Here is a 24183-nt window from a genome sequence, read left to right on the forward strand (position 1 = left end):
CCAGAGGCAGTTGGACGATTATTTTTGTGGGTGATTGAGTCAAGTGAGTTTGAAGTACAATACTACCCTAGGATTGCGATCAAAGCCTAGGCATTGGCTGACTTTGTTGCTGAGTTCACAATGAAGGAGGACAAAGGCTAGGAGGTAGTCCCATGGATGGTTCGGACGGATAGATCATCCAACCGACATCATGGCGCAGTCGAAGAAGTCCTATAGTCTCTAAAGGGGGATGTAATAGAGTATGCGGTCTACCTCCAATTCTCGACAACCAATAATAATGTCGAGTACGAAGCTCTGCTAATAGGCCTTGACTTGGCTAAAGCAGTAGAGGGCTCATCGATAGTCATCCATATTGATTCACAATTCATCGTCGGATGTGTTAACAGGGATTACAAGGCCAAAGGGGAACAGATGAAAAAGTACCTTAGTCTTGTCAAAAGACAAATGGATCAGAATTTCACAGCAAAATTTATATAGATCTTGAGGGAAGAGAACAAGCAGTCGGATTATTTGGCTAAAGCAGCATTTGCAAAACACATGACCATCAACAGTTAGGTACTATCCTTCACACAACACTCCCCTAACATTGAAGAAATAGAAGTGCAGGTAATACCAATAGGAGTTGACTGGATGGCTCTGATTGTCTCCTACCTTAGAAATAGAATTCTACTGGAAGACCACAACGCTTCTCGAAGGTTGAAGGTTTGAGCATTATGGTTTGTGCTGATAGGAGATGTACTTTACAAAAGAGGTTTCTCACGCCCGTACCTAAGGTGTTTAGTTCCCGAAGAAGCAGACTATGTCATAAGAGAAGTCCAAGAGGGGGTGTGTAAGAACCATGCGGGGGAACGATCGTTAGTTCACAAACTCGTATGAGCAGAATACTATTGGGCTACCATGCAAAAGGATGCCCAGTCCTGTGTAAAAGTGTGTGACAAGTGCCAACATTTCAACAACATTATAAGATAGCCATTGAAACAGCTCACTTCGAGCCCTTCGCCCAATGGAGACTTGATATCATGGGATCCTACCTTACGGCAATGCGACAGCTCAAGTTCCTTGTCGTTGGAATAACCTACTTCACTAAGTGGGTAGAAGTAGAGGCACTAGCCATCATCATAGAGAAGAATGTTTAAAGCTTCGTTTGGAGAAGCATCGTTTGCCAATTTGAAATTCCTAGAATATTTGTCTTTGACAATGGGAAACAATTCAATAATGGTGCGTTTAGAGACTTTTGCTAGTAATTGGGGATTAAGAACCACTATTCTTTGCCTAATGGATAGGTTGAAGTTACAAGCTGATCCTTGCTCAAGATAATCAAGACTTGGCTTGAGAGGGCAAAGGGGATATGGTTGACAAACTAACAAGTGTCTTATAAGCATACAGAACAACAGCGTAGAAGCCAACAAGTGAGACACCTTCCGCCTTGCGTTCAGGAGTGAGGTCGTCATTCCAGTAGAAGTGGGACTAGTAAGTTGTAGGATAGCTCATTACAATCAAGAAAGGAATGAAGAAGGAATGCGTCTACATTTAGACATGCTGGATGAAGTTAGGGAGATGGTTGAATAGCGGATGGCTCGCTACCAGGACCTAATGGCCAAGTGCTACAATAAAAGGTTAAGCCCCGATGCTTCGGCATCGGAGACCTCGTCTTGAGGAAGGTGATGATAGCCACTAAAGATCTCACACAAGGCAAGTTAGGCCCTAATTGGGAAGGACCCTATAGGATCGTTGATTGCTATAGAAGGGGCACTTACCACCTAGAGACACTTAATGGGCAAAGGCTACACCACCCCTGGAACATCGAACACTTGAGGAGATATTACCAGTAGTACAACAACTACAAACTATGTTATTGCTTTTCTTTTCCATAAAAGACCATTGAGTTTTTTGTTTTTTCAGTTTATTTTTGTTTTTAAGATTCCAAAGCCCCATCGGGCAAGATTATTTGCATTATTTTATTTAGGTTATTTTTCTTAATAAAGAAACTATTTTCGAGAAATTGTGTGTCTACTACAATAAGAGTTTGATAAAAATTGTGAGTCCTACATATGGGGTGGACGGATGACTAAGGACACTGACAGGTGCCTAGTCATTCAGAGAAACCATAAGTCCTACCTACGAGGTGGACCGATGACTAAGGACACCGAAGGGTGCCTAGTCATTTAGAAAAATAACAAGTCCTACCTACGGGGTGGACCAACAGCTAAGGACACCGACAGGTGCCTAGTCATTCAAAAAAATAGTTAGTCCTACCTACAAGATGGACTGACGACAAAGGACACCAACAGGTTCCTAGTCATTTAGAAAAATAATAAGTCCTACCTATGGGGTGGACCGACGACAAGGGACACCGCCAGGTGCTAAGCTCTACCTACGGATGAAACAACAACTGAAGACACCGACGAGTGCCCGATCACTAGTAAAAAATTCCAAGTCACTCCCACAAGTTGGTAACCAAAGCAATGTATGGGTTGGTGCATGATTTGCAAATTGACTGATATGATGCACGGTTTAGCAAAACTTATAAAGCTGACGAATCTGTCAATCGTTTGAAAGACGTGATGAATAAAGTTCAAATAGATGGTCGTACAAAAATAAATGAGCCAAGTAAAAGTGACAAATGAAACACATGCAAAAATAAGGTTGAGAAAGTACAAATATATAAATAGGACGTTGTCAAAATTGACGAAGCCATAAAATGTCACTTATGACAAAGCAAGGCACCTAAATTGTTTCCAGATTATCTTTAATATATACAAAAACTAAGTTAAGCTGGAGAAGCATTAGGCATGTTAGGCCCACCAAGGGTCATTGGGACTGTGGTGTTAATTTGGATTTGAGAAAAGTCCAGACTAGGTAAGAAGGTGATGACTTGCTTGTAAAAATCCTCAAAGCCTTCGCCACACCAACTTGTCAAAGTAGGGTTGAGAATCTTTGTACTCCTCCACAACATCAGCTTTGGCCTTACCAACCTACTCACGAAGGGTAGCCAGTTTAGTAGTTAAGTTAGTGTTGGCTTTGGTCAGCTCTTCTACCCGACAGGCTCTTCCTTCAAGCTAGGCCTTCTGATCCTTGACCTCGCCATTAACTAGATGAAGGGCCTCCTTGAAATTCTTTGTTTCCTAGAAACCATAAGTCCTACCTACGAGGTGGACCGATGACTAAGGACACCGAAGGGTGCCTAGTCATTTAGAAAAATAACAAGTCCTACCTACGGGGTGGACCAACAGCTAAGGACACCGACAGGTGCCTAGTCATTCAAAAAAATAGTTAGTCCTACCTACAAGATGGACTGACGACAAAGGACACCAACAGGTTCCTAGTCATTTAGAAAAATAATAAGTCCTACCTATGGGGTGGACCGACGACAAGGGACACCGCCAGGTGCTAAGCTCTACCTACGGATGAAACAACAACTGAAGACACCGACGAGTGCCCGATCACTAGTAAAAAATTCCAAGTCACTCCCACAAGTTGGTAACCAAAGCAATGTATGGGTTGGTGCATGATTTGCAAATTGACTGATATGATGCACGGTTTAGCAAAACTTATAAAGCTGAGGAATCTGTCAATCGTTTGAAAGACGTGATGAATAAAGTTCAAATAGATGGTCGTACAAAAATAAATGAGCCAAGTAAAAGTGACAAATGAAACACATGCAAAAATAAGGTTGAGAAAGTACAAATATATAAATAGGACGTTGTCAAAATTGACGAAGCCATAAAATGTCACTTATGACAAAGCAAGGCACCTAAATTGTTTCCAGATTATCTTTAATATATACAAAAACTAAGTTAAGCTGGAGAAGCATTAGGCATGTTAGGCCCACCAAGGGTCATTGGGACTGTGGTGTTAATTTGGATTTGAGAAAAGTCCAGACTAGGTAAGAAGGTGATGACTTGCTTGTAAAAATCCTCAAAGCCTTCGCCACACCAACTTGTCAAAGTAGGGTTGAGAATCTTTGTACTCCTCCACAACATCAGCTTTGGCCTTACCAACCTACTCACGAAGGGTAGCCAGTTTAGTAGTTAAGTTAGTGTTGGCTTTGGTCAGCTCTTCTACCCGACAGGCTCTTCCTTCAAGCTAGGCCTTCTGATCCTTGACCTCGCCATTAACTAGATGAAGGGCCTCCTTGAAATTCTTTGTTTCCTCACTGTTAGAGGATATACGAGACTAAAGATGCTTGACCACTACCTCTTGAGCATCGCATCTGACCTGGAGGGCTTACATCTTCATAATGGCTTGAAAAGGGGAGCGGGTGACGAATGTTTAGAATTTGGATCCACAAAAGGGATAAGCGACCAAGATAAAAACTTAACCTCAACAAGTTGAAAAGACTAGAATCCCCCAAGGACTCTGTCTCGTGCTTGAAACACTAGTCGAGGTCTACATCCTTTATGATGGATAAAGTCGTCTCTATAGCATATTGTTTATCTCTCACGAGTAGGGTAACAAGCACAGAGGCGACAAGACCCTAGAAGGTCATGAGACCTTTACTCACACCATGGCACGAGGGCTCAAAAGTCTTCTAAGAAGGCGCTACTTGGTCTAAACAGATAGGAGGGTTAGGCACTTTCTTATATGGCCGTTCATCATCGCCCCGACCTTTCCTTTTTCGGCCAACCTTGACTGAAAGGGTCGATGATTCTCTTACTTTTGCACAGGTGGCAATGGCCTTCTTCACCTTCAGGGACCTTCTTTTCTCGAGATCCATCTGAACGGTTTTAGACCCCTTAAAACACACAGATTGCGTAGCCTAGATTAATTAGCCAAGTTGTTACTTAGTCAAATTAAGCAATTCTAGGTTAAAACAATCAAACAATCATATCAAGAATAATAATGCAGCGGAAAATAAATAACACAAGATATGATCACCCAGGAAACCACACGGTAAAAACCTGGGGAGGATTTGAACCACCGATCCTCAAGGCTAACCTGAATTCACTATGAAAGAATTGAAGTTCGTACAAAAGGACTACAAGCTCCCCGCTCGACTTCCTAATGCTACCCACCAGTAGAACTTCCTGACACGACCACGCGCAGGCTCCGAATCCACTCCATCTCTAAATCGCGATACATATTACAAAACTGAGGAAATGGGTATACGTAGAAAAGCAAGGGAAGGAAACAAAGGAGAAACTTATGCAAGTGAGATTGAGTGTCCAACTATCAAGCCTCGTTTGTCAGTATGGGTCCACCACAAAAAGCAGGGAGACTATCGAGTGTGACTAGCTTTTTCCAACTTCTCTCCTTAAGTGGGATTGAAAGAATACATTGGAGAAAGTCCTCCTGCTCCTCATTGATCATCGAGCGCTCTTGAACTAAAGAAAAATAAAGAATGGCATGAGTTAGGGTTAGATGAAAGTAAAGGTTGACGGATGAGACACAACGTAGGGACCAACGACTCACTAAAATTATCTAAAACACCCCAAGAGTTGTCAAACCCATCAGGCATACTATCCCATTCGTCAAGCCTGCACACCCAATTTGAACCCCGTAAAAAGAAGTACCTGCCTTTCCAATCACAGTTAGAATCAGGCATATCAAACACTGGCCTAAGTGACGGCTTGCAACATACAAAGTTGAAGAAACCCTTGGATGCGCTATCTGCTGGGGCTTGTAGCAATAAAAGAATTCTTCGAGAGTAAGGCAACGACAACCCCCACTCATTTGGCCCTACAACACTTCAGCCCCTAGAAAAATCCTCCATGGGTTTAGGGAAATTTGACAAATGAACACATCTTGGTAGTCGACGAGCTGGCAGTGTAGCTCAGTGAGGGGCAACCTCAGTCTAGCAATAAATAAGGCTTTATAGAAGTCAACATTCACGGTTCTTCTAAAGTAGCATTTCTCATTTTTTTTGCTTGCCATCTGTATAGGAACATCGTTAGGAATTTGGAAGTAGGGACAGAGCCTATTAAAGACATCCTTTGCATTTTAGGAATAAAGTCATTCACCGACCAGATAGGCGGAAGGATGAACGACATGAGATCCTCACCCGATGAGCTAGAGGGTTTCTCTTCCTCTTCTTCTACCACCTCTTCTTCCTCTTTATCTTACTCTTCTCCTTCTTCTCCTTCCTCTTCCTTGAGAGAATAGGCCGACGATTCCCTTTCTAGAGAGCCAGTTGGATCCTCCGCCATTGGTTTGTATCCTGACGGATAAACGTCGTTGTCCCCCACTATAGACACCGCATTTCGTACCCCATACAACTCGGGCCCTCATTTTCCAATGGTGCTAAAATTCTAAAGCCCAAGGTTAGTTTAGGGCCCAATTAAATTAAAAATTGACTTGAGAGATGTTAAAATGAGTTAAAATGAAAAATATAATTTTTTAATGAGATAAAAATTCATTTTTGGAAAATAAAGTCTAAAAGAAACCTTAAGCTTGTGTACATAGGCATGAACTTGTGTATGCAACCTGAGAGCCTACGTATGTAGGCAAGAGCATGTGCATGTAGGTAAGGTTTCAAAAGCACCAGAAAGGCAAGTTTTCTGCATTAAAGATTGAGGTTTGGAATGAATCCCACATCGTCTGAGAGCTGTTTCAAACCCCCATTTTCACAATATAAATAGTCATATATGGTACCTTTCAAAAACACATAAAAATCCCATGGGAAAACACTAAGACTCCCTAAAAACAGTGAATCAAAGAGTGAGTTTTTCACAAAAAAAAATCGTCAAGTCAATTTTATTTGATTACGGTCTTTTCTGGCCTTAATCTTTGAATTTTAAGATTACTAATCATATGTTTATTGATTTGTGATCGATTTAACTGATGGGAATGATAAAAAATCAAGCCTAGGAGTGTTTTTCTTTGAGGTACTCTTTTAAACTTTTTCTTTTATTTTTCTGATTTTAATTCTGTTTTGTTTTGTTTCTTTACTAGTTTTACATTTTAGTATGTTTGTTTAGTTTAGGTTTATGTGTTTGTATATCTTAAAAGCATGTTAGGTTGCTAGAAATCATGTTTTGAAACCTTACACTGTTTGCTGTGTTTCTAGGATTTCTGGGCAGAAACCCACGTGCATATGATCAAGGTTGCATACACAAGCTTGATTATGCACATGCAATGTTGTTCAGGCGTACGTATGAACGAATCCAGAAACCCTAATTTTATTTCCTCTATTTTTGCTTCTACTTTCATATGTATACTTTTGTTTTAAATACTTTTTCATGTTTTCATGGTTTTATGTCTCTGTTTCACATGTTTGTTTGCTTACTTGCTCTTCACATGTTAGAATTAAAGTTCATCTTGTGTTTTCCTTGTTTGATGTCATGAACATGCATTCTTATGCTCATGCATAATGCCATAAGTGTTAAGTTTTTGCAAGGTAAGTGAGGTAAGTTATGCATTGGTATGACCATGAATTTTAATGATGTAATGTGTTTGTTTGATGTTTGATTTCATGTCTAAAAGCATGGGACATATGTGATGATCTATGTTTGCTTGCCATACCTATGTTGTTGCCTTGGATGGGATATGATGACATAATGATAGTAGCGTGTTAGGGTTTATGTTATGCCATGCTAGATGGATGCTAGGATGATGTGACATGTATGCTTGATGAATGTTAGGATATGCCATGATTAGATGTATGCTAGGGTTTATGATGTGATGATATGCCATGATTAGATGAATGTTAGGTTGTTTGATATGCATGATAGATGTATGGTTAGGGGTGATTGATGCCATGTTATGTGTGTGAGTATAGATGCAATGTTAAGTGTGCCTTTAATCGGGTTAAGACATAAGACACAATGAAGGGAAGCCAACCTTAGCGTTGGGCGGTTTTGGGTGCCTAACACCTTCCCAAGATCGTACCTTAACTCTGAACCCATATCTTTGGTAGTAAGATCAAAAGGTCATTCCTCGAGAGGATGCTATATATATGGTTCCTAGACCATTGCAAAAACTAGGTGGCGACTCCATCCATTGTGTCTACACTCGTAACCAAACAGAGTAACGATGAATTTTCACTTGTCGCTTCTCTATCACCTGAAATCCTCTCACCCATAAGCGACGAATGAATGCTAAGTATCTACTCATGTGAGGATTGAACACTAGATTGATAGCCATTAGGGTTGCGAAAGAAGAAAAAAAAGAAGAAAAAGAGGTATGAATGAAAAATAAAGAAACTAGATACAAGAGACATACTTTGAAAACTGACAATTGAAGGCTAGTCTTAATGAATGATCCCTGAAAGCGACAGATAATTAGATGGAAATTGATGAATGGATGAAGAAGCCCAGAGCACATGAACAAGTGAAACAAATAAACAGAAAGGCTAATGAAGGAATTGGGCTATTATAGGGCGAAGAGGCATGAGAAACGAAGTGACGCAACTATTCAAAACAACCAATACAGAAGTGCCATGTGTCACCTAGCATAGGTTAAAGGCATTAATGCCCCTATTAATGACCCAAACCTCGAGACAAGACAGTTAATGCCCCTATTAATGACCTAGAAAACAGGATAGTTAATGACCCTAAAGTTCCCGATGTAGTCTGTGATCCGTTGGCCATCCTAATGAACAACGGAGTAAGGGGCAGCTGATAAGGATATTTTCGGCATAAGTATTTTTTTGGACCTTCGACCCATTAGGATGAAAACACCTCACTTGACAGTTCGTTAGGACAGAGGTCCTATTCCATCACCATAAGATCCGTCAGCCTTATGGAGATCCATCAGCTTCATAGAGATCCGTCAGTTACTTAGCAGTTGGTCCTAACGGGTGGTAAACACATAAAAGTCGACGGATAGGTTCGACGTACAACACGAAGGGGAAATAACGCCTAGACCAACAGATGGGTTAGGGTGAACCCGACGACTGGATATGTTGGGCCCTACAAACCTTTGCATGTTCCCCACTCATAAATCCCTGCATGGAAATAACTTGCACACCACGCCCAAAGACCTTATTCCATGTTTGTGTCTTCCCAATATGGGAAGTAGGGCCGTGAGATCTCGGAGCATTAACTCCATATCCTCTATACAAGGAAAAATACTATATTCATGGGATCTTGGTCAGCCCTTCACCACTATATAAGCATCAAGCTTCCTCATACCTAAAGTGTGTTGAAATTCTCTTAACTCTTATGTCCTTGAGTTATTAGAGATTCTTCCATCATTGACTTAATCTTCGAAGGGTCTTTGGCCCACCGGTGCTCTCTGTAGGTTCTTCACCCTTTTGTTCTTCAAGTACCTGATTGACGCGTGTTTGGACGATCAATTTACTAACAATTTTTGTATATCATCAGTAGTCAACAAAGTCCTTCAAATTTTGTTTGGACACACACACACACACGTTCCTTGCCAGTTAAACCAGAAAACCAAACTTTACTTATCCTTGTATTGTATATAATGGGAAACTAGTGGATAACTCTTTATATATGCATGACCACATTCATGAATAAATACTACTAGTTGCTAACTCGTATGATGTATAGGCTAATTCAATATTTATTTATATAGGATTCATGATTAATAATAAGTATAAATTAATTAATAAAATATGAAATTAGAAAATTTGTAAAAGGAAAATAACTTACTTAATTTAATTAGAATATATTTTCAAAAATTCATCTCTAGTTTAATATGAATTTATTTAGTGTTGGGTCGCTTTATTATAAATTCTAATTTTTAATGCTTTCAATAAGATGATCTTGGAGAAGCCAAATGAAAAAGAGAATTGCACAATAAATATCGAAGGATGGAAAACATGTACTTGTATATAATAGCTCGTGTGCTTGGGTAGTAACTTTTTTAGTTTTCTTCAATAATCTTCACTCAAAAAGTATTGTTTCTTCTCATCAAAAAAAAAAAAAAAGTATTGTTTCTTAATTCATGCCCCATCATATTCACCAAACAATCCTCCATAGTTTCACTCCATACCCAAAATCCTCACTGAGACCTATTATCAAACACCTTATAGATACTATTGAAAAAAAATATATATATTGATAGTAAATTTATATATTAAATAATCAAATAAATTATGGTTTCATCTATAAAAAGACAATTTTGTATCTATATAATGTAATTTGTGTACCCTTCAATGGATCACTTTGTCTATACTAAAGAAACATATAACATAATTTTCAACACAAATTATCCTAAAATTTTCAATAAATGTTTAGTTAACAAAATCATTAATAAGGTGAAAAATCACTTACAATAATGATGTATGTTAAAGAATTAGTAAATTATTAGAGAAATTAATAAATTTGACATAATATACATAGCTAAGAACTACAAATTACTTTATATTTCTCAAAAAAAAAAAAAACTTATAAGATTATACCAAGTATTATATTTACGACTTCTACTTTGTATATAAGAGTCCTACATTAAAATAAAGTTAAAAACAGGAAATGCAAAAAGAAAATAGTTTTTGACCAAAAAAAAAAAAAAATCCCGTATGGTCCTTTGGTAAAATAAGCAAAACATGTTGGCTAAATGAAAAATATGAACCTTCTTGGAAGTTTCCTACTGGCCCACTTTTTATATTCCCACGTGATTGTCTTTTTGCCTTTTCTAATGGTCTATTTGAGATCTGCTTATTTTATTGGAACTAAAAACTTTTTGCTAAAAATATTATAGATAAAAGTAAAAGTTAGTTGAAATAGTACGATGAGACCTATGAATGGTACCAAAAAATACAATGAGACCTATGAATAGTAGCAAAAATAAGTTGAATATTAAAATATTTTGGCAAAAATAATTTTTGCCAAACGGACACTTAATCCTACCTTCTCCTTCCTCACCTCTCTATGCTTCAATGTTTTCTTCATCTTGTTCATTATCTTATTTTCTCTCCTCCTATGTTTGCATAAGAGAAACAATTAGAACATAGAACAAAGAAGGGTTCAAATCCATCATTTTTTTTAGTCTAGAACATCAATTTCGTCCAGAACACCGAAATCTCGCCCGAAACACCAGATCGGGCTGGCGTTGGAACAAGAAATTCCTTGTATTAAACATTATTGTGGGATAATTTTTGGTTATCTTATTTGTAAAATCTGTCTCTTTCTTCTCATAATCTCCAAGAAAAGATCAAAATTGGGCATTGGTCCCAAGTGGTCATCTTTTAGCCCGAAGATATTGGCCAAAAACTAGGATCGTGATGGATATAGTTTAGACTACAGTGAGGGAATGTGAACCTGAGAAGTATGGGTTTTGTTTTTCTCTCCCAAACGGACGACAATAATCGAGAGATTGAGAAAAGCTTTACGTGAATAGTCGGACAGAAATCAAGCAAAGAAATAAGAAAAAAAATCATTTTTTTTCTAAAAATTAAATATTGAGGTTGATGAGACACAAAAATCAATAGGCTGAATACTCCAGACTATGGTGATGGTTTAAGTACCTTAAGAGGTAACCGGTGTGAACTGGCCAATGACCTTCCGACAGTTAAGTCAGTTTTTTCTCTAGAACACAAGGATGGTGAATTATGAATAGTAGAACTTACCTTGATAGAATGAGACTTGATCCTTTTATAGAGAGTTTTGAGTGGGTCTACTTGTTTGAATCCACTATCATCGTGGGAGAGGTGTGAAGTTAATGGAGAAAATGGAGCGGATTACGAGGAGCTTTTCCCACGTTCTGGAACAACAAATCGTGGTTTAGTTACATAGTACTTGTAGAAAAACACCAAAAATTTACTAAGTGTTACTTAGTCGTTTATAGCCCTGTATGACATGGACGATTTGGTTATCATGGACGATCATAATATTTGTAGTTGAACCTTATTCATTTTTAAGATTCTCTTCATTGGTCCTCCTTGTGGATTATTCTGGACATGGTCTAGTTATGGATGGCTGACATAGACAAATCTGACTTAAATCAACTCACCATTAGAGGCTTTATGTGGAAATTACTAAGGTTTTGGTTATTGGGTTTGATGATTTGCTTTTGGCATCGGGTTTGATTTTCACAATTTAGTTAGAAATAGTTTTTTCTTTTTTTAAATAACACTGATCTGTAAAAATGTGGTAACTCTAAAAAAAGTTAAATATTGGTCAAAGACTTCGGTTTTATAGTATACTAGTTGCTAACCCATGCAAATATATTGGAAGTTCAACAAAATATATTCATATATGCTATAGTCCAAAGCTTTTTGTCCAAATTGCTTAAAATTAACCCCTATTAGAGCTACATGTTCTAATTTGGCAAAACTGAATTGTAGACAACATGTTCATGAAGAAATTGTTTGCAAAGTCCTCGACATGATTTCTTTTTTATTCTTTTTTTGGCTAAATGAAAATTTTCATTAATAAGAAACAAAGGATACATTTCTAAATCAAACCTCCCAAATGAAAGAGGAAGAGAGGAATTACCACAACATAAAGACAAACTATTAGTAGGTGCAAATTTTTCTATCGTTAAAGGATCACTGGATTTAAACTTTTATTTTTGTCCAAGCTTTAAGATAGAAAATAATTGAAATAATTATGATATATTTTTTTTGACAAACGAGAGTGTCTAGACATTTTCGAATATCTGACTATTCCCTTAAGTGTATACAGTCCCCTCATCACACCAGATTATTACAGAGAAAAATGAATCCCATGGGAGCCCCAAGATGATGGCAAGAAATTTCAATCCCAGAATCTTATGGATATCATAAAGTATTTAGGAATCATTAAGCCAGCTTCTTGGGGTCAATTATGATACTTTTTGGCTTGATGAAATGGTGTAAATGTAAACTAGACCCAATTTTATACCAAATAAAAAAATTGTAGTAATTGATTATGTTAATCAGTAAAGTGTTTTTGTCATCATCGAATCTCAATTACTTTAGTAAGAATAAAAGTGAAAAGATACTCAAAAAAATTGAATCTCAATTACTATAGAAGGGATTTAAGTGAGAGGTTAAACCCCCCAAAAAAAACATAAGAAAAGAAAATAGAAAACATACATTACCGGCTAAGGCCGGTGAAGGAGCCGTTAGGATTTAAAATATAAGGGTAGGAGTCATCTTTGACTCCAGAATTCACCCTCGATTTTCCACCGTTCGATGCTGCGCAACTTGCTCGCCATTTAACCCACATATATAAGTTCTCCATCATCATACACTACCATTTTTCAAATTCTTCTTGACCGTTTCTCTCTCTCTCTCTCTCTCTCTCTCTCTCTCAGTGAAGAACTCGTAGTGCATTTGCAGGTCCTTCTTCACCGTTTCGTCGATAGGATCTGCAAATTGCACGCAAAGGCATAATTACTCTCTGTCTCTCTGTGTATTCTGAAACACTGTTTGGTGAGTATATACCGTCACCAATTCTTTTTGGGAATTTGAATTTTGGGAGTTGCATTTCATTTCCGTCACTTAAAAAAAAAAAAAAATAGAGTCATTTCCTTTGAAAATTCTTCTATATCGTTTGAGAATTTGGATTTTCTGTTTACACTTTACTAACCAAGTCAAATTACTTAGGGTTCTTAATTTCAACAAAGAATTACTTTTGGTTGTTTTGATTAACCAAGTTAATTGCTTTTTCATTGCCCATTTCAGCCTGTGATTTGGTCACGGTGTTTGCGCAACTAGAACCTTCTAGAAAGGATTATAATGTTCTTGGGGATTGGTTTCACTCTTTTATTGGGAAAGAACAATGTCAAGGTTTAGCACTACAAGTTGTAAGCAAGTTCGACCTCCTGTTACTACTGCCCCTGGTCGAGAAACTGATGCTTCTCAGAAAATGAGGCCTATTATTGGGTAATTTAAACTGTTCCCTAATCAATTTTGTAGTTTGTAGTTTTGTAACCCATGTTATAATTGTAAGTATAATGGTTAAATGATTAAATTAAATTCACTCCTTTTTATTGGCTTTAGTTTTTTGGGGTTAGGGTAGTTTATTATGGTATCAAAGTAAGTGATTTTGACTTCAGAGAACTTTTTAATTGGGAGGGTTTAGGAATTGAACATATACTCGTCTTTCTAGTGCTTGTATGTCCCTCTTTCTCCCTAGGAAATGAATTGTTCTATCACCAGTCAGATTATGCTTCATTTGTTTTAGAAATTGGTTCTTATGGAGTACTAAAAATGTCTGTATTTTAGGAGGACTAGTGGCCCCACAAGACGCTCAACAATGGGAAAATGGACTGCCGAAGAGGTACTTTTGGTTTTGGGATGAAAATTTTGGTTTACATGTGTCCTTTCGTTTATAAGCAACTTATCACAACGGTTTGTATCTTCATATACAGGATGAGCTATTGCGGAGGGCAGTTGAACATTATAAAGGAAAAAGTTGGAAAAGAATAGGTAATATGAAACATGACAACATTCTCACTTCATCACTTTTATGCTTTCACATCCATTAATTATCTCTCTTTTGCCACTGCTTCTGATAAATTTAAATAATCAACTTGAAGAAGCTTGAAATAAAATTCAAATATATGTTATTTTCTTTCCCTGATAAACGAAGTGGAGCTTTCTTAGCCATTGAATTTTAATTAAAGATAGTTTCATTGCAAGGATAATTTTTTCATGCGAGATATTGTGTAATATGCAGCGGAATGTTTTAAAGACCGGACAGATGTGCAGTGCCTGCACAGGTGGCAGAAGGTCTTGAATCCTGAACTCTTCAAAGGTCCATGGTCTAAAGAGGTGAGTTGCTTTTGACATTGTCAGAATGCTTTACAGTTCCACCTTCAAAGTGCTCGTTTGTAGATAGTGACACTGTATAAGTGGATGATTTCATTGCATCATAAACAGGAGGATGAAAAAATAATCGAGTTAGTGAATAAATATGGATCAAAGAAGTGGTCAACCATTGCAGAAGCATTGCCTGGACGTATTGGAAAGCAGTGTCGAGAAAGGTCTGATCATTAATTTGCTCATTCATTTTACTCATTCTCTTCAAAATCTTTAAGTTAAGGACCTTCATTAGCACATTTTTATCTTCTTGTTTACAAGAATTAAATTATACTAGGTTGCTTCCTTTTATATGTCTTTTTCATGACATAATCTTAATATAAGTGAACTATGTATACTGGAACTCTTTCATGAAGGCTTATTTACACCCAGCTTACAGAAGCATAAAAGTCAAATACTTCAAACTAATCCATTATCATAACAGAAGAAGATACTAGTTTAGGAGAACAACTGAAGCATAGGCCTTGTCAGTGCTGCATTGTAGGTTAGTTTTATATAATCCTTTTTCTTTTTCAGGTGGCATAACCATCTTAATCCTAACATAAGCAAGGAACCGTGGACAGAGGAAGAGGAGCTGGCTCTAATTCGTGCTCATCAAATTTATGGGAACAAGTGGGCTGAGTTATCAAAATTCTTGCCTGGAAGGTAGGCATCTCTTTAGATAATCATAATGCTTAATACATTTTCATTGTATCTATGTGGAAATGTGTTGCTACTTTATCACAATTGAAGGTAAATTTAGATTGCATATATGATGAATTCAGAAATATATGTTGACAAAGATGAGAATGGTTCTGAAACATCATTGTGCTTGTTTGTATCAGGACGGACAATGCAATAAAAAATCACTGGAACAGCTCTGTGAAAAAGAAATTGCAATCTTATTTGGCATCAGGATTACTTGAACAGTTTCAAGGTCTGCCTTATGTAGGAAATCCAAGTTCATCCTCTGTGGGTGTGCAGCAGTGTCAAGTAGATATGGTTGAAGATGACAATTCAGATTGTAGTCAAGGATCAATAGCTGTCATTTGCTCTCAATTTGATTCTGGAATAGAAAATGCAGCACGGAATCTTAGGACTGCGGAAGCAGGTTGTAGAAAGGGGCATAATATGGAGAAATATTCATTACTGGAAGCTGAAACTCCTGGACATGAGGATTACCACTTTAGTTCCCATAATCTGCCCAACATCTTTGTGGATGACTCACAGGAATCATTGGGTTTTGGAACATCTGAACATAGCAATTGTGTAAATGAAATCCGTGACAAACATTCTATTCTATCACGGAGTTCTGTGGGATTCAACACTTCTGCTACAATGGAAAACATGAACCTATTGATATCTGAGAGTGATTTTTTTCAGAATGCATTCTCAGATACAAGAATTCCTGGATTCTTTTTTGATGGCAATGTGACAGAACAATCAAATAACCTGGATGCGGGAAAAAATTCAGTGATTTGCCAATCTGATTCTCAGAACTCTGCAAACACCAGAATTTTTGCTATGGAGTCATGTGACCCTCTAAAGGATGTAGAAGGAGGAACTTTAGATTTCGAGGCCATTACAAGTTCAAGAGATGACTTCATCTATGTTGATTCTCCTGATATTGATGTAGATGAAAAAGATGACCCTATGAAAATAGATGAGGCAAAGAATAATCCAAAACTCGTTCCTGTTAATATTTTTAGTGCAGTAGTCTCAGATTCTATGCGAAAATTTTCCTCGAATGATGAGAATGCAAAACAAATTTCAAAGTCAGATGAAGCAATGGTTACTTCAAAGCTGGCTCCTGCAGATTTGTTTGGTTCAGTGAACTCAGATTCTATGCAACTCCCTCCCTCAATGGATGAGAATGGTGCTACTGCATATAAAGACAGAAGGGGTTCAGGATCTCTGTGTTATGAGCCTCCTTGTTTTCCAAGCTTAGATATTCCTTCTCTCAACTTTGATCCCATAGCATCTGGTGGTGATATACAGCAAGCATATAGCCCTCTTGGGATTCGTCAACTACTTATGCGTCCAATGAACTTGTCCTCACCATGCAGCTTATGGGATTCACCAAGTCACAAAAGTACTCCAGAAGCTATATTAAAGAATGCCAGTAAGAGCTTTATATGTACGCCAACCATCATGAAAAAGAGACTGCGTGATTTTCTGTCACCAGTTGAAGAAACAAAGGGAGACAAAAAACTGGGAAAGGACAAAAACATGAAGAAATTTAGCTTGACAAGTCCTTTTTCTTCTTTGGAATCTATTTTAGATGAGAATGGGGCTTTGGCAATGTCTATATCTTCTATTGAGGAGATGCTCGATTGTGTTGTTGACCAGAAAGTGAACACTGCAGAATCAATGCATGATAAAGCTAATACAGGCCATGCTTTTGAGGAGAATAAAGAGAACATTGCAAAGGAAAGTACCTTGAATATTGATCCTAAGGCCAAGGTAGATGCTGACACAACTTTCATAATCATGAGTTTTTGTTTTGGATTATTTAATCATGAGTTGTTTTATAAATTTTTTTTTTCATTGCATTAGGGTCTTTTTTTTCTTTCTACAAATTTGATTTTTAGTTAGATGCAATTCCAAGAATAGTTAAATGTTTTTGGAAGAGCTTGATCCTAGTGGTGTTTATACTATTTAGTGTTTAGCCTTGAACTGTGAAACCTTTGGCGTTTGGCACAGTTTCCACTTTATCCTGTTCCTCTCATCTTGTAATCAGCTCGATTATTTAAGTTTTCTTGGCCCACGTTATGTAAAATACTAATTTTTTTTTTTACAATTTTATACATTCTCTTTTATTACTTAAGTGGCAAAACTCTTTTGTGCATCATATGGCACTATTAATTATCAATTGATCCTATAACTTTTGAGTTGGAAATAAAATACCATGCAAATTAAATTTTCACTTGTATTATAGAAACATGTAGGTTTCAAATCACCAAATGGTTAGCTTCTGGTCTTCAACATCTCTTAGTTGTTGATCCATGTTTGTTTTGTTTACTAACTTCCTGGTTTATATGGTTCCTTTTAATGCTTCTACAGCCTACAGGACTGCTTGTTGAGCATAATTCAGATGATCAGCTGGTCTTTTCTCCGGATACAGATGAACATCAAACAACTAGAGCCTTGAGTATGGCAATTTTGAGTCCCAAAGGCCAATATGTTATAAGGTTGGACACCAAGTCATACCAGGGTGACAATATAGAGTCATCCTCTCTGAAAAATGAGAAGTATATACTTCCAGCTACATCTTCAGAATGTGCCCCATCATTAGAAACCAGTGGAAATTATGGGAACGATGCTGATATTCAAAGCTTTAGCATGTAAGTTACTGCAGAGCACATTGTTATAGGTTTTTTGGATATACGCATGAGTAAAATTAAGCAATTCGGTTAGCTTCCTTTCTAGCTGTTGTAACATACACAGCACATATTTTTTTGATGAACCATACAAAGCACATTAGTGAAACAGTTTTGGAGCCATTATATTGCCGTCCACTTTCATACTAAGAAAAGTGCTTGCACATGTATGGTCATGAAAATCTACATGAATTACATTTTCATGAACTTTGACATCAAGCATGGAGCAGGACTTGCCATCTTAACTTGTTCACGTGTAGTTTATTTAATTTTGGGTATATCTTTAAGCCCATATGTATGTTTGCTTATATGTATGCATGTAACCCTTTTATTTTCTATTTTTTATACTTTTATAAAATCATTGCACTAGTGTTGAACAATAGAGAACCCCTATAACATTCTGTGACTATGGATTTTTCAGTCGTTGAAAGTCTTGAAATTAGTCAATGTGCTCTATTATCTCTTTTTGAGTAAACCTGTAGTTCTGTCAACACAAATTTCTTCTTTGTTACATTCTGAGATTCTGATCAGATTTCTTTGTTCTTTGCTATTTTCTATTCCTCAATTTTTAGATTTGATGAGACTCCAGATAGAAAAAGAGGAATTGAATCTCCATCACCATGGAAGTCTCCCTGGTTTTTAAGTACTTTTCTTCCACCAAGAGCTGATGCAGACATGACACTTGAGGTAATTTAAAGCCCAATAGTTGCTCATACACTCTCCTCCCCTCCCTCATTTCCTTTTTGTTTTCTGAATTTTGGTAACATGTTAAATAACTTTTTTTTTTTTTTTTTTTTGAGAAGATGTTAAATAACATCTGAGAACCTATAATGCACAATTGTTTTAAGCTCGTGGAATCATCAAGCTGTACACTGAGAACTAAGAAAACTTGTAGCCATAAATCCTAGCTTCTCATAAAATTTGGAGCACAACATATATGGCCAAAAATCTTGAAATTGGAATCCTTGCAACTAAAGCCAAAGAATCAGAGAATGAAATCTTGAAAAAAATTAATGTAGATTTATATGATCGGGCACCTCTAATGCAAAGTAGATTGTTGTCATTTGGACTAAAACTTGACTGGGATGGGAACGCTTTTGTAAATTTTATGGAAAAAAAAAAGTTTAAAAATTGCTCAAATCACTAAATCTACCGGTCTAATTTCTTGGTTTTGGAACACTTCAGGCCAAGAAACAGTTTTAAAAAAACAAATCTGTTTTACTCATGAATCTCTTGCTCATGAGTATATTCTTAGCATGACACATGATCTGATTATCAAATGGCATATGCATATTCTATATGAGTTGTGAATAGCATACTTTACCAAAAGAGAAAAAAAAATGGGAAAAAAAATATTAAAGTGGTCAGAACTATGGATCTCATTGTTGAGAATTCTGACCACCTGATTAAAGAGAATGTAACATATGATAATTGACCAGACAGAAAAAATGTAAATTTATGGGTTTTTTGTTTTTGTTTTTGTTTTTGTTTTTGTCATGCTTGTTTGTGTTGAATTTTCTATGACTGTAAACTGTATGGCATATTAAATTACCTCAGCAGGATTTGGGATACTTCTTGAGCCCTGGGATGAGGTGCTATGATGCCATTGGGTTGATGAGACACCTAAGTGAGGATACTGCAGCTACATATGCCAATGCCTTGGATGTTTTGACAAATGATGATCCTGAAATGCCCTCAAAGACATTTTGCTCCGGCAACAAGAATTTATCTGACCCGGACAATTGTTTTCTTCATAACAACCAGGAGAATATGCCTCCTGGTTTCTTGGTAAGGAGCATTTCTAAGGAATGCAGTGTGCGTGCTCGTGTGTGTGTGTGGGCTCCTTTATTTACCATCAGCACTTCTTTTGTAGCTCTTCTTTTGTAGCCTTTATACCTTGTTGTGTACAAGTCTTTTCCATTGGCATTTCTACTAATGTGTGCTGGACTAATTCTGGTCAAAATAAAATGGACATTCCTCACAATTATTACAGGATGTTATTTGAACCATATTTGCAGACACCCCCTTCTAAATTGAGTGCCTTGGATCAGTTAGTAGAGCAGGTTTTAGTATAAAGTATAAACTGCCGTGCCTGCTCTTCCTTTTCATGTTGTTTCTTAATGAATCTACGATTTCCAATTCCTTACATTTATTTTATATATATATATATATATTTGTTTTGTAAACACACAGACGGAGCAACGTGTTCTTGATTTCAGTGGATGTGGGACGCCTGGGAAGGGTACAGACAACAAGAAATTTCCTGAGAACACAAGTGCTAAAAGCTTTTCAAGCCCCAAATCCCATCTGATGAGGAATTGCAGATAGTGTGTTTTAGTACTACTGAGAGTATGATATATATTATATACATGTGTGCAGTTTTTATGTATTTTCATCGGAAGTGGCAAGGTTTTATGCAGAGTGATTGTATAGTTTGTTCAATACATTTTAGAGTTGCGCTTGATCCCATTGTTCTTGTTTGAACTTGGGGGGTGACAAGTACATGTCCAATTCATCTGTAGATATTGCTCTCTGCTTTATAATAATTCTGATATTGGACAAAATTATGCTCTTTAATCTTGGATAGTAAATTAGAGGACAACCTTTTTAAAAATACTTTTTTTAAGATGGATATGGGGCTTCCTCGTGTCCTCTTCTCCTTGTAATAAATTATTTTGCCAAAAATACAAAAAAGGTGTTAAGCTCTCTCTCTCATATTGGTGCTTTAAGTTGTAACTTAAACGTTATCAATTGTAAACTTCTCTCCTTGGCTCTCTGTAGTCTTGGAAAGTAAAAGGAACAAACTTGCGTTCCCTAACGCAAGATCTAAACCCCTCCGGTCTGCATTGTTGACTGTAGTAGGGGATTCTCTTCTCGTACTTTCTTCTCTTCTTATCCTTTCTGGTCTTGCAATTCCTTTCTATTAATCCTTTCTTTCACTCTGTTACTACAATTCTTTCCCAATGTTTACGGCGATGGAGGAGATGTGGAAAAAGTTTAAGCTATTGGAAGAGGAAAAATGTGTTTTGGCCGTGAGCTCCCAGGATGTATTTTGCACTAAACATCAAGCAAAATTCAGTATCTTATTCAAGTTACATATCAATAAGGAATTTAACAGGGAGGTGTTTAAATCTACAATCCAGAAACTTTGGCAGGGGTCACATGGTTTTACCACTAAAGGGTTGGCAATAATCTCTTTTTGGCTATTTTTACAAGTGAAGAAGACGTGACGGAGGTCTTAGATAGAAGTCCTTGGTCCTTTTGACAAGAGATTGATTTTAATGAAGCAATTCAATGGTGATCTCAGTCCAGGTAATGTTTCCTTCCAATACTGCCCTTTTTGGATCCGGGTTTTCAATATCCCCATCAAAAGTAGGAATTCCGTCGTTGGTACTAGGATTGCCAATGAGATTGGTGTGCCAATTTTGATTGATGCTCCAAAAAGTGGTTTAGCATGGGATCCTTTTCTTAGGATTCGGGTGGATATTGATGTCACCAAACCTCTTATGAGAGGAAAAATGATTCATGTTGAAGGAGTGGAAGAAGGTTGGGTTTTCTTTAAGTATGAAAGGCTTCCCACCTTATAGATGTGGTATACTTGGTCATCAAGATCGAGAGTGTCAAAAGGTACATAAAGGCTGTCTTTCAACGAATGAGGGTGAACTTCAATTCGGTTCTTGGATGTGTGCAGTTGCTTCAAAAACTGCACAAAGAAAAGGAAGCCCTGGCCAGTCCAAACTTAGTGAGGATGATAAGGAGGATGCTCAAGGGTCTAATGAAGACGACATGGTTGCTAGACAACTTATCATTCATGAAAGTTCAATGTGTCTAAAACACCCTTGAACGTTTTGACCCCCAATTACAAAATATCAATTCAAGTTTATTATCAAACAATTAATGTGCGGAACATGAACATAAGCCAAACACAGAATTGATAAACAATCTAAGCCAATTATAATCACATCCACAACAGAAAATAAAAGACAAAGATAAATGAAGTGAGACGCAAACACAAGGACAACACGCGACGTGTTATCGAAGAGGAAATCGAAGCCCTCGGCGTAAAATCTCTTCGCCGCCCTCCAAGCAGTAAATAATCCACTAAAGAATGTAGTTGAGATACATGAATAGAAGAAGACTCTTTAAGCCTAATCTATCCAGTGTACCTAAGCCCTCCAAGTTTCTTGCTCCAACGAGGTTGTGCCGAACCTATTTCTTCTTTAACTTATCGGATTCCACTATACACCATAGCATTAACCAATAGTCATTGGTCCCTTCCAAACTACTTCCCTTAGCATCAAATGAACTTTCTTACAAACGTGGGTGTGATGAGAAAAGGATTTGGTCAATAACCTCTCAAGGATGTATCAATGTAGAGGAAGAGAGTAGAGGAATTTGTAGAGTCTCTTAGTGAAGATTGGGGATAAGGAAATCTTGTTTTTCTCTAGAATTTCTCTCACAAAATTCTCTTTGGAAGCTCTCTTAATTTCGTGGGTATAAGGGACATATATAGTGGTGTGTGTTTGGAATACGAAGAGACAATTTTTGCCAAACAGGGTAAGTTGGCGGCTTGGCCTCGCGGCTTGTCCAAGTCGCAAGTTCAAGTCGTGAGGTAACGGCCTAACCAGCCTGGGACTTTTGTTCTGTAGTGCGACAGCTGGCATAACCCTTCACCTTCCTGCATGCTTCTCATGTGCATAGCATTTGGTGGCTTGCAAGCCGCGCGTTAGTTGCGAGTCCTAGCTGCAAGTCAGTTGCGAGTCCTAGCTGCAAGTCTCTGATTCTTTGCACAAAGATGAGCAATTCTTCACACTCTCTTCACACACTACCCTTACATGAATTCCACCTAAATACAGGGTTACTAAGTGCTAAATTACAAGCAAATTGGCACGGAATAAAGCCAACAAGATGGTTGATAAATTTCAACCTTATAATCTCCCCCCTTTAACACGTGAGTTGGGAATAGTTGTAAAACTCACTAACACCTAACTGTAGAATTTGTGAAGCTTTTGAACCATAAGAACAAGAACTCCTGAAACACAACACAATAAGTTCATTGTATGCAGAAAACTTGTAAAGCATATAGAGCAAGCACAATGCGATCAAGCACAATGGAATAAAGCAATAAACCATGGCAAGACCAAAACAAGCAATCACTATAAATAAGTGATCATAATGCTCATTCACACTGGGAATGAACATCCGGACATTCAAGCTGACAAACACTAGGTAAATTACCTGAATGACCAATACTCAACCAATGCACAGTACGTAAAGTATATGCATCTAGGAATAAAGTCCTACAAGGGCACAAGAGTGACAGTATTTAGACGGAAATGCATAACACTTAGTTATAAGTACTGATTAAGCGAAACACATAGGCTGGATAAAGCAAGGTACAAACCACAAAGGCCTACATGGTGCATAGAAACAAACCCTCAAAGCTTACAAAAGTAATATGGGTACAAAACATAAACAGAAACCTTAAAAACCTACAGAGGTAGCAGGTACAAACAAAACATAAAGTAAGATATGCTGAAAAACAACTAAAATTGATGACTATACTAGTGAATCACAATTTTTCCAAAAGTATATAACAACTATAAAAACTCTCCCTTTCAGAGTGCACACTCCTTTTCATCCTTTTCATTCTTAGACTTCTCTCCCCCTTTTTGGCACGAATAGCTAAAGGCTGTCTTCCAGCTTTTGTTGTATGTTATCTAATGGTAACTCAATGGTTTCGAGACGCACTTGAGTTTGATTATGAAAGGAGTTGAGAAGCCGTTCTAAATCAGAAATTCGATGAAACACATTTTCGATGAAGTAACTTTGCTTGGGAATTTGAAAATCAGGAGGAACAGATGGGGTGCTGGTTGATTTTGCAGGAGTAGCTGTAGCATGAGCAGATGGAGATGCATGTGTGGATGGCTCAGTCTTAGGTTTCTTGGAGGAGTGACTCTTGCTTAGTCGAGGACGGGGCAGGATTTTCTCATCTGATGAAGGACTAACACCTTCATGAAGAACAATCTTCATGACTAGGTTGCAGAATGGAAGAATTGTCCGTGTTGTTGAACGAGCCGCTGTTTGCCCAATTATCTGGAATATGTGAGCACAGATGTCAATCAGGGCATCATTAATGAGGTCACACAAAAATTTAGCCCTTCCAAGATT

General features: G+C 37.4%; 1 protein-coding gene across 2 annotated transcripts; it reads left to right on the forward strand.

Moving 5' to 3' along the window:
• Window positions 1–13090: 13090 nt before the first annotated feature.
• On the forward strand, window positions 13091–20579 carry LOC111993617 (transcription factor MYB3R-1). 2 transcript variants are annotated; one of them, XM_024025453.2, is made up of 12 exons: window positions 13091–13261; window positions 13514–13714; window positions 14057–14111; window positions 14203–14260; window positions 14511–14605; window positions 14714–14817; window positions 15170–15298; window positions 15478–17095; window positions 17696–17976; window positions 18585–18699; window positions 19573–19800; window positions 20206–20579. In XM_024025453.2, the coding sequence occupies exons 2-12, from the start codon at window positions 13611–13613 to the stop codon at window positions 20338–20340; spliced, it is 2922 nt and encodes a 973-aa protein (XP_023881221.1). In that variant the 5' UTR covers window positions 13091–13261; window positions 13514–13610; the 3' UTR covers window positions 20341–20579. The 2 variants fall into 2 exon arrangements, with proteins under 2 accessions (XP_023881221.1, XP_023881220.1); XM_024025452.2 differs by having other exon boundaries at window positions 13092–13261; window positions 19570–19800.
• The last annotated feature ends 3604 nt before the right edge of the window (window positions 20580–24183 follow it).

Source organism: Quercus suber, unplaced genomic scaffold (genome assembly GCF_002906115.3).
Source record: "Quercus suber isolate HL8 unplaced genomic scaffold, Cork oak 2.0 scaffold_623, whole genome shotgun sequence".
NCBI classification, from domain to species: domain Eukaryota; kingdom Viridiplantae; phylum Streptophyta; class Magnoliopsida; order Fagales; family Fagaceae; genus Quercus; species Quercus suber.

Excerpts from the sequence above, each read along its gene's own strand:
- LOC111993617 (XM_024025452.2), top strand. The coding sequence starts at position 13,611 with ATGTCAAGGTTTAGCACTACAAGTTGTAAGCAAGTTCGACCTCCTGTT. Across the intron at positions 14,606-14,713 it reads AAGGTCCATGGTCTAAAGAG|GAGGATGAAAAAATAATCGA; the intron begins GTGAGTTGCTTT and ends CATCATAAACAG. Across the intron at positions 17,977-18,584 it reads GATATTCAAAGCTTTAGCAT|ATTTGATGAGACTCCAGATA; the intron begins GTAAGTTACTGC and ends CTCAATTTTTAG.